Source organism: Elgaria multicarinata, chromosome 2 (genome assembly GCF_023053635.1).
Source record: "Elgaria multicarinata webbii isolate HBS135686 ecotype San Diego chromosome 2, rElgMul1.1.pri, whole genome shotgun sequence".
Taxonomy (NCBI): Eukaryota; Metazoa; Chordata; class Lepidosauria; order Squamata; family Anguidae; genus Elgaria; species Elgaria multicarinata.
In genome coordinates, this window is record NC_086172.1 from 76,098,901 (window position 1) to 76,114,012 (window position 15,112).

Here is a 15,112-nt window from a genome sequence, read left to right on the forward strand (position 1 = left end):
TGTACTGCCAGATTTTTCAAGCTTATCTTTGCAGTCACAAGGACTAGAAACTTGCTTTTAAAAATGGGGTGGGGGAAGAAAGCAAGCAGAGTGTCTCAGAAAGTTGCAATTTCTACCCAATTCAGTTTCTGCACTGATACAGTATGACAGCAGAATACACATAGCTTGATCCACGTTTTTAGAGCTGAAGCTATTGCTGCCATAACGACTTTACATCTCAAACAGATGCAGCGTCTTTCCAACTCAGGTCTCCCCTCCTTACCACAGACCAACAACAAGAGATACCCAGGCAAACTTCTTTGAGTTTCACTTTATGACCTCTGACCTGGTTGTGGAGCTGCTGGCACTTCCAGAGGGTGAAGCCACATCTTCTGCACTGGGTAACAGAAAGCCAGCTAGGTTAAGGGCATCCCGGACCATTTGGCCCTTGATGCTCACATCCAGAGGAGAGTTGGAATGAAGGCTGCAGGGAGAACAAGAATGATTGGAGGCAGGTCCACCATCAAGGGTTTTGATAGCCGTTGGTTTAATTTACAGCGTTCCAGAACAGAGAGGAGGATTTATGATGCCATAGCAAGACAATGGGTAGTATCCAATATTAGTCCCTTGCCTCCCTCATATTAAGAGGTGGAAGACACGGGCATGTGAAACAGCCTTTGGTGAAACAGACAGCTTCTTCAACAAAAAACAGGCCTAGCATACATTAGTGGATAGCATACATGGGCAGTATCAGCAATGCAGTGAATTACACCCAGAACCCAGGCCTGATGGTGCATCAAGCACAGCATACCTGGGAGAGATATTGACTTCCAGGATCCATGGCTTAAGGTTTTCATCCAGCATGACATCAAACCCAAACAGCTCGTGGCAACAGTAAGGGCGCCGCACGTACATCTTCACAAGGTTGGTTATGTAGGGCTCTGACCTGGAAAGTGAAAGAGGTGTTTGGTTGGTCTTGAGCGGCAGAACCTGCCAGCAGGAGATGCAACTTGATCAGCTAATTAATAAGAAAGCCAATCAAGAAAAGAGTGAACTTAAAAAGCCAAAAAGGGAGCAGGGATTCTACCACCATGGGAAGAAGGAAGAACACGATCCTGAAACTCACGCAATAATCGTTTTGACAACAATGTCTTTTATCTTCTCCCAGATGGCCTCACTGTCAACTCCTTTCTGGGCCAAATAGCTCCAGAGTGCCTTCAGCGCCCTGTGGAGATAGAGCAGAGTATGCGTGCACTTGCACATGAGTGCATTCATGTTTCTCCAGACAACATTATTAACCTGTCTTTCCCTGTCTCTGAAGGAAAAAGGCAACATGCACTCCTGCAACTATGGATTCACTTGGCCCCTTTCCTATGAAAAGAGACGAACCACATCTGGGCTACTCAGAACTATACTATAGAGGGGAGGGAAGATCTACTGATTAAGCATCTTGAACAGCACCACACACATAAAGAGCTTTTTCTTCCTGCTTACTGGCACTCACCACTTGTGACCCTGGCAAGCTGTTTCATCTGCATTGGACTTGTATTCAATATTCTTCTTGTTGATGCTGTAATTGGTCAGGTGCATATACTTGTTACTGAGGCTTTTCATGGAGGAGGAATATCTGGAGTGGAGGAATAACAAAATGTTTACACAAAGCATTGATAAGGTGACATCCATCACTGAAATAAATGGAAAGGAGAGGTGATGTTTGCCCTGTCCTGGACAGGGTTGCACTCTCCCTAAAGGATCGGGTCCGTAGTTTGGGGTGCTCTTGGATCCAGAACTGTCACTTGAGGCACAGGTGAACTCAGTGGCAAAGAGCACCTTTTATCAGCTTAGGCTGATATACCAACTGCGCCCTTATCTGGACAGAGATAGCCTAGCTACAGTTATCCATGCTCTGATAACCTCTCGTTTGGATTATTGCAATGCGTTATACGTGGGGCTGCCTTTGAAAACAGTCCAGAAGCTTCAGCTGGTACAAAACAGGGCAGCCTGTTTACTAACAGGGACTGGCCGGTGAGATCACATTACGCCAGTCCTTTTACAACTTCATTGGCTGCCAGTCCAGGTCCAGGCCCGATTCAAAGTGCTGGTATTAACATTCAAAGCCCTAAACGGCTTGGGGCCAGGCTATCTGAAGGAACGCCTCCTCCCGTATGTACCTGCCCAGACCTTAAGATCATCTACAGGGGCTGTTCTCCGTGAGCCCCTGCCAAAGGAAGTGAGGCAGGTGGCTACTAGGAGGAGGGCTTTCTCCGCTGTGGCACCCCGGTTGTGGAATGAGCTCCCCGGAGAGGTCCGCCTGGCTCCTACACTGTACTCTTTTCATCGCCAACTGAAGACCTTTTTATTCTCTCAGTATTTTAACACTTAATTTTAAATTAAATTTAAATTTTCTTGTTCTAACTCTGTATTTTAATTTTATATCAATTTTGCTGTGTGGTTTTATCCTGGTTGTGCTTTTTATACTGTATTTTGTATTTGTGCTTTTAACCTGTTTGTTGTTTTATTATGGTTTTAATTTTTGTGAACCGCCCAGAGAGCTTCGACTATTGGGCGGTATAAAAATGTAATAAATAAATAAATAAATAAATAAGGAGAGGGGTATATTTTGGCATGTAAGAGCTACAAAACACAGGCATACACTAATCTTTGAGCATATCCACTCTGCTCTGAATGTGGGTTTGAGTGAGAGAGAATATGTCTGATATATTCACACAGTTATGTGAACTGCCCAAAAAGCTTCGGCTATGGGGTGGTATACAAATGCAATAAATAAACAAACAAACAGCAGGAGTTGCTCTGATTTGGGCTATTTAACTACATTTTGCCTTTAACTAACCAGTCAATAAAAACAGTGTCATAGTTGTCTATTAAAAAAAGATAGCACAAAACTCAGCTACACAATGCAAGCAAATAAGCACCCACCAAGAGATGCAGGCACATTGCTGTACAATGCCACCTGGACAGAATAGTTCATTTTTTAAAAAGATCACCTGCGATTCATGAACTGGTGTTCCAACAGGCAGTCCACCTGACCCCCTTATTCACGTTGTTAATAACCGTCCCCCTTACAAGCACCTCATTCCTGGGGAACCTACTTGCAACTGGCAAAACGAACGAGTCCATCTTTGAACAAGTAGACACGAAGCGGATCGTAGCATGTGACGTAAACATAAATCCTTAAGTCGAACTTACTGCCACCAATGAGGTAGGGTTTATGTATGTACCTGCAACAGGAAGAGAGGCAAAATGAACCTGCTGAACCTCAGCACAGAAAGAAAAGGCTGGAGATTTAGTCTCAGGAAATTTAGGACTTTGTCATAAGAGGACAGACTTGATAAAGATAGATTCTGTTCTGCAGCATCCAGGTTTTGCAATAGATGTCAGCCAGTGCCACAGAAAAAGACCTTCTCCAGTCAGATGTCTGAAGTCACTTCAGTGCTGTTGTAAACCGCCCAGAGAGTTTCGGCTGTGGGGCAGTATATAAATGTAATAAATAAATAAATAAATAAATGCAGTAGCAACGCTATGACTACCCTGCTCTTTAGCTGAATAAACCAATGTCACAGAACAGTTTTAGTTCATAAGGACAGGAAGCATTATCAGAGGCATGTCAGTCCCTCGACACCGGAAATTTGGTCAACTACTTTTTTGGGCAGGGTGAGAAAAGGCCTGATCACAACATGTTTTAGAGGAAAACCTTGCTCACCTTTGCACCAGCAGCGGCCTGCGCTTCGGTAACTGGCTCCACTTATGGATGACTTGAATTCCAATGCCTCTAGCTGACGCTGGCTAAAGAAGAAATAGAAAGATACACAAAATATCCATCCAAATCAAAGCTGGAAGGTAATACGGAGTTGACCTTGAATTTTTTATTTTAATGACAATTTTAGGAGCAAACAAAGTTATACATAATGCATTTTAAGTTCCTAAGGTAAACTTAGATCTGTAAAGAATGCTTATATATAAAAAAAACGTACTGCGTATTTTTCTATTTTCCCCTCAAATTTCTATTTTTCCAGAAAACCCCTCCAACGGAAAAGTTTTTCCCCCAGAGGTTCAAAATGTCTGGAAATTTTACATCTGTACTCTTTAGCATTTCTAAAAACCCACTTGGCTTCAGCTATGCTGCACAAAAGATACTTACCCTTTAGTACATACCGTGGCATTTGCAGGACTCTTAGATTATCTACTTTTTAAAAAATAGTCCTTATATGGGGGGGGGGGAGAGAGAGAGAGAGATCTGAAGATAGAGAACTGTTAAAGGCTCAGAGACCAAATGGGCTTTTAGCGCTCAGGAGGCAAAAACCCTTTATAACACTCCTTGTCTACAGTCTGCTTCCCATCGCTCTCTCCACCACATTCCTGTGTTTGAGGACTTCCTCCCTTCACCCAAAGCATTCAGTGCTGAAACACCTCAGACAGAATGTATTGAGAATACAAGCTTGCACAGCTGCAAGAGGAGAACAGAAGGGGTATGTTTGCATTGCTGGGGTAGGCGGGGAACAGCACAGCTGAGCCACAGCGGAACTCAAAAAACAGGCACCGTTCCACATCTGGATCAGACCGTCTCAGGGCCCTCACCGGCTTCACAATCCACTTCTGGCGGCTCCCACAGTCTTCCCAAGCCTTCTTCAGCAGCTTGATATCTTGAGGGAGGATGAAAGACTGGGGCAAAAAGTTGAATTCCTTCTTCCCAAAGCGCAGCTGCATTTTGGACACATTTCTCCACAGACGATCCTTCCGACCAATTTGGAACGAGCCAGGAAAGTGGTTCAACTGCAAGCAGGAAAGGAGGAAGGCAAAGACAGAGCAATGAGGTCCCCATTGCCTCGTGGGGAGCAGCATCTCGTCTGAATTCAGGGATAACTGCGAGAACCTACTTTGCCCATACTTCCCACAGATAGTTCATAGGAAGTATGCTAGCACTGATGTATCCAGCACACGTTGTCTTGCAAACCAAGGAATCTGCCTTCAGAAGCACAGCCAAGAGCACAATGTGAAAGGGGAGTGTGCATGTGTGGGTGTGTAAGAGAACATGGCAACAGAAAACAGGGAAGTATCAGTTGCCTGCAGCATACAGACGGAGAAAACTGGAGAGAAGAAGGCACAGCATCTCATCCTCCCTCCCCACTCTACATGATGCTCATCTGTATGTTCCTGGGTAGGACAACCACATCTCCTACCTTCTGATGGTCTCTGATAACTCTGAACCCAGGGGATTTCATGTGATGGCCCCAGCAGCCCAACCAGTCATTGTTTCCTGCGGGAAATAATGTGAACAACATGATGGGATACATTTTTCTACTCTTTGCCCTCCAAAATACAACCATCTCAGACACCTAAAAATAACAATTTGGCAGATATGAATTGAAATATTTGTCCAGCTGCCCCATGCTTCCCCTTCCATCAGAATAAAGAGCAGCCACATACAAGCAGCCCCAAAACTCTGCAGAGAACTGTACAGAATAACAGTATTATAACATCAGCATCACAATGTATAGTATGAAATCAAGCCCTATGCTGTAAAGCAGGAGTGGGGGATGTCTGGACCTGCAAGTATTGGTGGGCTGCAACTCCCATTAGATCTAGAAAGCATGGCCAATGGTGAGGGATGATGAGCACTGCAGTCCAACAATGTCTCCAGGGCGCCATGCTCACCATCCCTGCAGCAAAGGGTGAGCAGATAAGAAATGTCTCATTATAGCCCCCAACCCCTTTTCCAGATAATCCACCAGTCTCGGTAAGCACAAACCATGCTGCAGATAGTGGCTCTGCAGAAAATATTAGGACCTCATGGAATGTAACCACCCCATGGGATACACCGAGGCAGAAGAGCCCGAAGGCCTGTCCAAGACTTGGGAGGAAAGCAATGGAAGAGACACAAATTAGATCTGCATAGTCCTGATTTGCAGTCCTCCATTCAAGAGAGGTACACTGGAGTAACCAATTCTATGCAGTCTTCTGTCCCTCTGCCACCGAGACCCAGATCCTCACAACAGGACAGTGGTTTTCCAAACACCCAGCACTATCCCAAGGCAAAGCGGTGGACTTCTGAAACTTGGGGTGTATTTAAGGCAGGAAGGGACATGCACCTACAGATCATTCCTACACTGAAGGTAACTCACTCCTGCTAATTTTGAAGTGCGACCTGGTGATGGTTTGCTTCACAATGTTGGGAGTCACTGTACTCATCTTCCAGCGCAGCATCTTCCTCTGCTCCCAGGGGAGCTTCTCCACTAGGAAGAAAGCAAACCCTGAAGATAAGCAAAAACCCAACCCAAGGAGCACCCACTTCTTAAAGATCAGTACATCACGGAGTGCAGAAACTGGAGGAGAGAGATTTCTACTCAGTGGATCTTGACAGAATCAGACTATGAAATGAAGGAGAATCTATCGGCAGAAGCCCCAGTACTTGCAGAGGTTCGCAGACCGTAAGACAAGGCCCTCTCAAGGAGCACCAAACCCCTGCAGCGGGAACGCAAAGTCTCTGGGAGGAACCGGATCCTGAGGCAAGTGGACATTTCCTCCCCTGACCAATAATGGGTAAGCTGAATGCCCTCTAGCAGTGAATCCTCCCTGATTTTGAGGGGTGGCCGGTCCCCTGCTCACCATATCTCCCTAACCCGATTTGGAAAAGGCTACTACCTTATTGTAATGGTGCTTCTCTGCTATATGCTCTGCTGTGGAACAGATGGCTGGTGCTGGGTTGGGGGAGGTAGAAGACAGAATAAGCTTAGAAGGCAAGGGGAAGGAGGCAAGCTCAGGCTGTTATGCTGCCATAGCAAGAAGCATCCAGAGCCTGTCTGCATGCACATCCCAAGTGCTGAAGACCAGCTTTAAGCCTTCCAGACCAAGGGCTGCTGTGGTGCCTGCTTCTCACTATGAAAACACTGAGGCTACAGCAGAAGAAACAAAACAAGTAGGCCCATCTCGTCTGCAAGGGAATCTTTATGCCCACTCTCCCCACCATAGGACAGGGCAGGAGAGAAACACGGCTCTTCCTACTGTGGCATTAAGACCTGAAGGCCAAGGGGAATGCCCATGAAGTATTATCAACCCCCGTTTCAGCCATTTCAGTTCTGAACTTCTTTACTAGTGATCTCAAGCTCCACAGATATACTATGAACCAGGGAGGGCAGACTTTAGGTTTGTGGAATCTCCATAGTTATTTATATTAGAATCCCAAGATCCACCAACTGGTGCAAAAGGCATACGCTTTCCATTATTAAAGAGTTGTGAGCTCGGGAATTTATTTTGCATACCAGAACTGAACAGAGTTCTTACACACAAAAATTCACTCCTGGGAACCATTTAGGAACAGGGGTCATGTTGTTGTTATTGTTAAACAATTGAGAGCCAGAACTCCTTATCGATCTACTGCAAATCTCCTAGAGATGTACCAGCAGATTCAGATTTACCTTCTGCCTACCTGTGACATAAACAAATCCAGATTTAAGCTTGCCTCTTAACTTCATCAGAACATCTTTGCCCCCTCCCTTTCCTAAACCACATGCTTAAAATGACATTACCATACACATCCCATTCTCACCTCCTCACTCTATACTCTCCTGTTTTAAGCTCCAAGTCTACCCTACCACTAATACCTTCTGACTTTGCCTGCTCCCTGCAATGAATTCAGATCCAACTTACCTCTCTCATCCCGGGTACCAAAATACAGGGTGGGAGACACACCGGGGAACAGGCTGCATATGAGAGCTGGCTTGAGAATTCGCTCTTGGCCCTCAAGTGGAGGCACCAATCCCTCAACACAGTTCCTAGGAAAAGAAACAGGATTCTCATCTATGTAGCCACAAGAGTAAAGAAGCCAAAAGAAACAGCAAGCAGAGTTGGGGAAGACAGCAATGCAACACCTTTTCTGGCATATCCATTTCCATTCTATTTAGTCAAGTTTAATTCCTGAGGACCTTTTTATTTTCTCGGTATTTTAACACCTAATTTAACTTAAGTTTAAACTTTGCTGTTTAATCTCATATTTTAACTTATATTAATTTTTGCTGTGTGGTTTTATTCTGGTTGAGCTTTTCATATTGTATTTTGTATTTGTGTTTTAAATCTGTTGGTTGTTTTTATGGTTTTAATTTTTGTGAACAGCCCAGAGAGCTTCGGCTATTGGGCGGTATACAAATGTAATAAATAAATAAATAAATAAATAAATGAACAAACAAACCAACACTGACTGGAAAAGTGAGCTTTGTTTTAACAGAGAAGCCCTGACAAATGGCGTCCTTCAGAAAAGGAATCTAAGCTGCCCTTCAGTCCAACTGCTTAGTAGCTCTGTTTCTCTTTGCAGCGGCCACAGCCAGCCAATGCAAGCTGGCTGATTCAGCAAGACAAGCAGAGCAGGCCCAGGGGCTTCGGTATACAGATGATTTGAATTTCTCTAAGAACAAGCGGGTCTAGTACACTATGGACAGAAAACACATCCCGTTCTTTTCTGAAACTAACCTGGATATAATCGCCACCGAACCATTGGGGGATAAGCCGGATGATGACGAGCCATCCGATTCACCTGAAGGGAAAGGCAAAGACAGTTTAAGGGCGCAAAGTCTTGGCCACATCCCATTCACACTCTGAAGAAATCCAGCCTCCCTTCCTTTTACTCCATGTTATAAAATATTCAGGTTCCCCTCAAAAGGGTGCCCTTTAGACGTTCTCCCAGCCACCTGGGTGCTGCTTATCCATGAGTATCTCTCACATCGTGACAAGAGGGAGATCAACCTAGCCCCATACACTGGCCAGAGATGGAACAGTTGCAGGGAGTTTGTTTCACCCCCCTAACAGAAAGAACACCAATAAGAACCTGGAAACTGAGAACTGGCGCCTGAGTTTTGTTTTCCTCCTCCTTCCCAATTCCTTTTTCCTTTCTTGTCATGTCTTTTAGATTGTAAGCCTGAGGGCAAGGACTGCCTCTTTATTTATCACTGCAAGCTGCTTTGAGAGCCTTTTTTTGGCAAGAGAGTGGGGTCAAAATACCATACATAAATAAATAAAAATGGTCAGAGACTGTCCAATCGGCCCAACCACCTCTCTTGGCCCTAAAAGTAACTACCAATGTGGCTGACAGACCACCTAACAGCTACCCTAGTTTCTGCCCAACGGCTTCAAGCCAGGCTTGGCATCATCTCAGATAAGGGATAGGGTTAGGAATATCCACTCTCTACCTGCTCTTCAACACAGCCTTGAAACCCCTTGTGTGCATCCTATTAAGAAAGGACCCTAAGATTAAGTTGGAAGGGGGTAAAACATTTCTTTACATAAGGCTTTGCTCACTGCTTCATACCCCAAAAGTCAAAGTTCACCCTCTATTTAAGCAAGGATATCCTGATGAACCAAAGTGCAAGATTACTCTAAAGACGACACTCCAAAACACAAACAATAAAATAATTGAACTAATAAAACACAATGAAAATCTTACTTTACAATGTTAATAAGAACCACAGCAGTCAAAGTGCAGCTTTCTTCCAAACCCTTATTTAAGGTGGTAACTGCCCAAGGACAGGCAGAATGGGCCAGTGCTAAGCAGAAGCAGAATTATCCTGAACAGCAGCAATACTGCAATAATGGAAAGGTATTTGTGGGACTAAATCCCTCCTCTCCCCAATATTTATATTTTTTTAAAGAATATTCCTAGCACTGTCATTGACGCCGCAATCCTATACGCAAGATCAGATGGCTATGGTGCTATGACATTTAGCATAAGTCCCATCACCATGACAGAGCAGCTAAAACAGAGCAGAGTCCAGAGCCACTTGTGTTCTCCTCTCTTCTCAGGACAAGCACATATAGGAGACAGCAGCCATGCCTCTTGCATAACAGTGGCATCTCCCCACTCCCATCATAATTCAAGTATGGGATTGTTCTGACTAAGTACATTGATGGTGCTATATAAATAAATAAATAAATAAATAAATAAATAAATAATAATAATAATAATAATAATAATATGTTATTACTGCTGTTTAAATTGTCACTAGAAAACACTAGGAAAATGGTCAGGCACTGGGCATTAAACAAAGCTGGAGTCCTAAAGGCAATGGTGAAATTAACTGTTTTCAGCATTTTAAGGCAGATCAAAAAAGAGTTTTTATTTATTTATTTATTTATTACATTTCTATACTGCCCAATAGCCGGAGCTCTCTGGGCGGTTCACAAAAATTAAAAACATTCAAAGTATAAAACAACAGTATAAAACCATAATATAAAATACAATATAAAAACTCAACCAGATAAAAACAGCAGCAATGCAAAATTACAAATTTAAAACACCAAGTTAAAACTTATTTATATACTGTTAAAATGCTGGGAGAATAAAAAGGTCTTCACCTGGCATCTAAAAGCATATAATGTAGGTGCCAATGATTTGGTAAATCATTTTACCAAATACTCAAATAGACTAGAACAGCAAAGTGTAAAAGATCCAATCCTTTCTTTCCCTTAAGCAGCAATTAACTAGATATTCCACAAAAGAAATATTCACAAGTGTATATGAAATGCATAGGCTGAAGGTACTCAAGAGATAAGTTATCCTATTCAAGCTAGCGGTAATTATGGCTGTAATAAATTTTAGCTCTTTTACTACATTTCTGTCTCTCTTGGTATCATATTATGGATGTTTATGTGATGTACTGTTTCCAACAGTAACTATTTACTACTATGTTAGGAATCATTTTGGTTTTTTTATAAGATTCAAATTGTGTTTTGAAATGATAGCAAAAGCATTGGTGTGTGGGATGGGTGTGGGTGGGTGTGCTTGTACTTTTACACTTTGAGGAAATTAATAAAGAAATGCCACTGACCTTCCCCATCCTCCTCTTCCCCCTCTTCATCTTGACTGCAGGCATCTTCCAAGCCATCAGGGAGTTCTTCCTCCACGTCTTCCACCTCTGCTTGGTCCAGGAGGGGCAGATTGACTGCAGCTCTACAACACAAAAGCTTACAGCCACAAAGTGGAACCCGCTAGGTAGATACGTCCTTGCAACTCCTGCTCAGCGATGGTGGCCAAGAAACACCTATGTCCAACACACTGGGGTGAAGGGATCCCAGTCAAAAGCAAATCAAGCTAAGGCATCCCAAAGAGCTATCGCTAGGCCTGCTCTTGCGCTATCCTTTTTTCCACTGTGGGAGTTCATGAGAACTATAGCACTGAGCATATTGCACTACTCATTCCCAGGATTAGCGGCAGCTTCATACTTGGCTGTTTTCCTATATAGATATTACTTTGTCGATCCTCCCAGAGTGCAGGACACGGAATAATGGGCTCAAGTTAAAGGAAGCCAGATTCCAGCTGGACATCAGGAAAAACTTCCTGACTGTTAGAGCACTACAACAATGGAATCAGTTACCTAGGGAGGTTGTAGGCTTTCCCAAACTAGAGGCATTCAAGAGGCAGCTGGACAACCATCTGTCAAGGATGCTTTAGGGTGGGGATTCCTGCATTGAGCAGGGGGTTGGACTCCATGGCCTTGTAGGCCCCTTCCAACTCTGCTATTCTATGATTCTATGATTCCACACGAAAAATGGTACAATGTTTTTTCTTACATGGAAGCAAGATATTGCTTACTATTGTTGTCTAAAAGTGATAGAAAGCACGGGAGGAAAGGGCCAAGTGACAATGGCTCTCTCACACTTATTAAAAAGGTAGTCTACCAATGATAACGAAGAATTATCATCTCTGATTTGAGACAGTGATAAAGCTGCAAGGCTAGCCAAGATAAACCGCCCAGAGAGCTTCAGCTATGGGGTGGTATATAAATGTAATAAATAGATAAAGGGATGCCAGACACTGAGAGATAATAAGGGCTTAGGTTAGGAAATAAAATAGAAAACGGGAAGATCGTATTACATATTCCGATTTACACTAAGCACATCATGGGGGGACGGGGACAGAAACACTCTGGTACTATACTATTCTATGCCGTATCACAGCCAGCCCTTACCAATGGATACTGAAGGGGAAACACTGCCCCAACACAACAGACACATCTGTAGCATGGTACTTACTCAGTATCTTTCACAGTAGTAGGGTGCCCCCGTTTTGAATCTGTGCCCAACTGGAGAGAGGAAATTTTTGTCTCTACCTCACAGACAGTGGTTCGTGGGGACAGCTCCGTTTTTACCACCTGCTCTCCAGGGTTCACCGACGGGGAATTGACAGACTGATTCGAGGTGCTGTGGCTGGAAGGTTCAGGATTCGAGGCAAGGAAACGAAGGTCGATGCGTTTAGTGCAGACGTCGGCAACTTCGCTGCCTGTAAGGCTCTGGTGGCGGCTGCCAGGCTCCAGATTCGGGGAGGTGGCAGCTGGTACTTCCTTTGGGGTGATCTGTGCTACAATGTGTGGCTTCCATCGATTGAACAGAGTGGAGTGGAAGTTTGCGTTCATAAGGCAGGAGCTGTCGACGCGGTGACCAAACTCATTGTACGTACTAACCTTCCGGATGCCACTTGCAGTCAGCTTCCTCATGGCTTCCGTCAACCGCACATCTTGCTCTTTCAGGTTCTGTGACCTATTCTCACCATCCTCAAGTCGCCAAGAGGGCCGTTCTGCTTTGAGTACCAGGCCATTGTGAACAGGGGAGCGGGGAGCTTTGGCACTCGCTTGTTCAAGAGTGAAGCTGCTGCCTTTCCCAAGTTTCCTTTCGGGATTTACGGGAGAGCAATCCCCATTTCCCCCGGAATGGGTCCACGAGAATCCTGGAGACCGTGACAAGCCTTTCAGCTTCTTATTTTCTGGTGGCAGAGGTTGGTGCTGCTGCTGCAAAGGCACTTTCGCACTAGTTGGCCTCAGGAAAGAGTTGTTGTTTAGCACTGGTCTATACGCACTGGAGCTTTGCTTCCCTGAGCTGAGAGGAAACCCTTTTGACACTGGACTGGAACGCTCACCAGCAGCGCTGGGCATCAGGAATGGATCCACAGTTGAGGATGACATGGTCTTGCTGAGAACAGAGCGGTAAGCCAGCGGGGGTGGGATGCGAAAAGGTTTCTTCTCCAAAGTACTAGGCTGCAAGCAGATGGACTCAAGCCTCCAGTATGGCTTGTGTCTGAAGTAAGAACGTCGGTAGAGCAAGGTGCTGCCGAGGAAGTTTGGGAGGGAGTGGGGCTGGGGTGGAGGCGGGCTCAGGAGCACGGCCTCACCGCATAATGACTCCGGGTACAAGAGGCGGGGACGCTGCAAAGAGATCCCTGAGTGGATCAGGTGATGATCCTGAAAAGTGGTCACATGATTCTGTTCCAGCTGCCAAATGGGCTTCACCTGCTGCTTAGCAAGGTACCAAGCCTTATTCTCATGAAGCTTTGCTGTGAGTGGTGGCACTGTCAGCCCTGGTGAAAGGCCCACCTGGAACTGGCTTCCCCTCTGGAGGCCGAGGCTATAGGCTTCTGGCCCTGCTGAGGCCATGTAGAGCCATCCCACACCCTCAATGCGCACAGCTGATGAACAGGAGTCAGTCAGAGAGGCACCTTTACCATGACCAGCCTGAAAAAAATTAACACATATAACACTTGTGAGGACCACAGCAGTCACTCCATTGTAGCCTCTACCATCATTGCTACTAAGGCCTGGTTCACACAATCATCGCAGCTCATGGTGGTCTTGTGGTGCACAGTGGGTTGCAGCGCATGCTGGTGGCCATGGCGAATGTTCAAGCCATAGCGAATATTCAAGCCGTGGTGGGCAGTCACTGCAGCTTATCACAACACACAAACCTGGCGCAGGGTGGGTTGCTGGGGATGGTTTGTTAACCCAAAGTGGGTTAACAACAGAGTGGACCTGATTTAAATCAATTTGATTTAAATCACAATTTAAATCACTATTCAGAAAGACTAGATTTAATCATCTGACTCCCCCCCCCCCAAAAAAAGTGCACTCTTCCTCACTACATTTTACAAAACTCAGAGTTACCAAAGACTCGTTTCTGCTGGTATAATCTTAATATTTACAACCAGATGAAGGTTTCATTTTTAGAATAGCAACTTTTCAGATTAGTTTTACAGTTATATAAAAAAATACTGATTCGGTTATAATATTAGAAACACATCATAGATAGATAATTATGAAATTATTGCAAGGTGAACTATCTCCAGTTTAAAAGGTTAATCATTCATATTTGGAGAACTTTTCTGCTGTACTTTATTGGAAGGAAAAAAATAATCTTACGGAAACTTCTAGAAGAGCATGACATTGTGAATGGATTAATGAAATTCATTTACCAAAAAATTTAAACAGCCTAATGCTACATAATTAAAAACCAATCCTTATTTCATGATGAATAACCTTTGGACTATAATGTATCTTAAATAGAAAACTATCTTTAGATAGATTTTTCCTCAAAAAGCATTTTATTAAAAAAATCCAATTTAAATCAAAAAAACCGATTTAAATTTAAAAAACCCGATTTTTAAAAAAATTATTTAAAAAAAAATTGATTTTTATCCACCCTGGTTAACAAACCATCCTCAACCCAAAAACAGTCCATGGGTTGTGGGTCGTTCATAAACCATGGCAACAACCAACCCTCACCAGGTTTGAACATCATGATGACCCGAGGTGACCACCATATGCAGTTTGGATATTGACAATGGCTGCCAGCACGTGCCACAACCCATTGTGGCTTAAATAAGCCACAGTGGGTTGTGACAATCATGCAAACTGGCCAGGAGAGGCCAGGTTTTTGGAAGGCAAATTACTATACACAGGACCTATAGGAAAGAATAGCATCACTGGGAAGTTTTGCTCTACACAGGGAAGAATGGCCAAAGTGCTTTGGGGATTGGGCAGACGAACGGGACTTAACATGTGGAAATAAGCAAGCGATAACTGGGAAATGTTCCTGCTTGTGTAAGAATGAGAAACAAACACACAGGGTCAAGATTCCTTCTTCCGCCAGTTAAGTTTTTCCTCCTTATGTAACTTCTGAAACAAGGGCGTTCACACAGGGACTGATATGACTGAGGGCAGAACTAGGCATAGGAGCATCTAGCTCCAGCCTCTAATTTATTTTTATTTATTTATTTATTTATTACATTTTTATACCGCCCAATAGCCGAAGCTCTCTGGGCGGTTCACAAAAATTAAAACCATAATAAACACGAAAGGCCCTT

At 44.1% G+C, this 15,112-nt stretch overlaps 1 protein-coding gene across 2 annotated transcripts in view; it reads right to left on the reverse strand.

Annotated features, from left to right (window-relative positions):
• The window catches only part of TTLL4 (tubulin tyrosine ligase like 4), a 31,985-nt gene that overhangs the window by 7,195 nt on the left and 9,678 nt on the right, over positions 1–15,112 (reverse strand). Inside the window, exons 2-14 of one of the 2 annotated variants that reach the window (XM_063116780.1) lie at positions 12,016–13,487; positions 10,812–10,933; positions 8,461–8,524; positions 7,645–7,769; positions 6,120–6,230; positions 5,178–5,254; positions 4,576–4,770; positions 3,701–3,783; positions 3,090–3,218; positions 1,484–1,606; positions 1,106–1,204; positions 791–925; positions 326–463 (exon numbers count right to left, since the gene is read on the reverse strand). In XM_063116780.1, coding sequence (XP_062972850.1) covers positions 326–463; positions 791–925; positions 1,106–1,204; positions 1,484–1,606; positions 3,090–3,218; positions 3,701–3,783; positions 4,576–4,770; positions 5,178–5,254; positions 6,120–6,230; positions 7,645–7,769; positions 8,461–8,524; positions 10,812–10,933; positions 12,016–13,409 — 2,795 coding nt within the window. In that variant the 5' untranslated portion in view covers positions 13,410–13,487. Of the gene's footprint in view, positions 1–325; positions 464–790; positions 926–1,105; positions 1,205–1,483; positions 1,607–3,089; positions 3,219–3,700; positions 3,784–4,575; positions 4,771–5,177; positions 5,255–6,119; positions 6,249–7,644; positions 7,770–8,460; positions 8,525–10,811; positions 10,934–12,015; positions 13,488–15,112 lie in introns of both variants that reach the window. The other variant, XM_063116779.1, reaches the window with a different exon arrangement.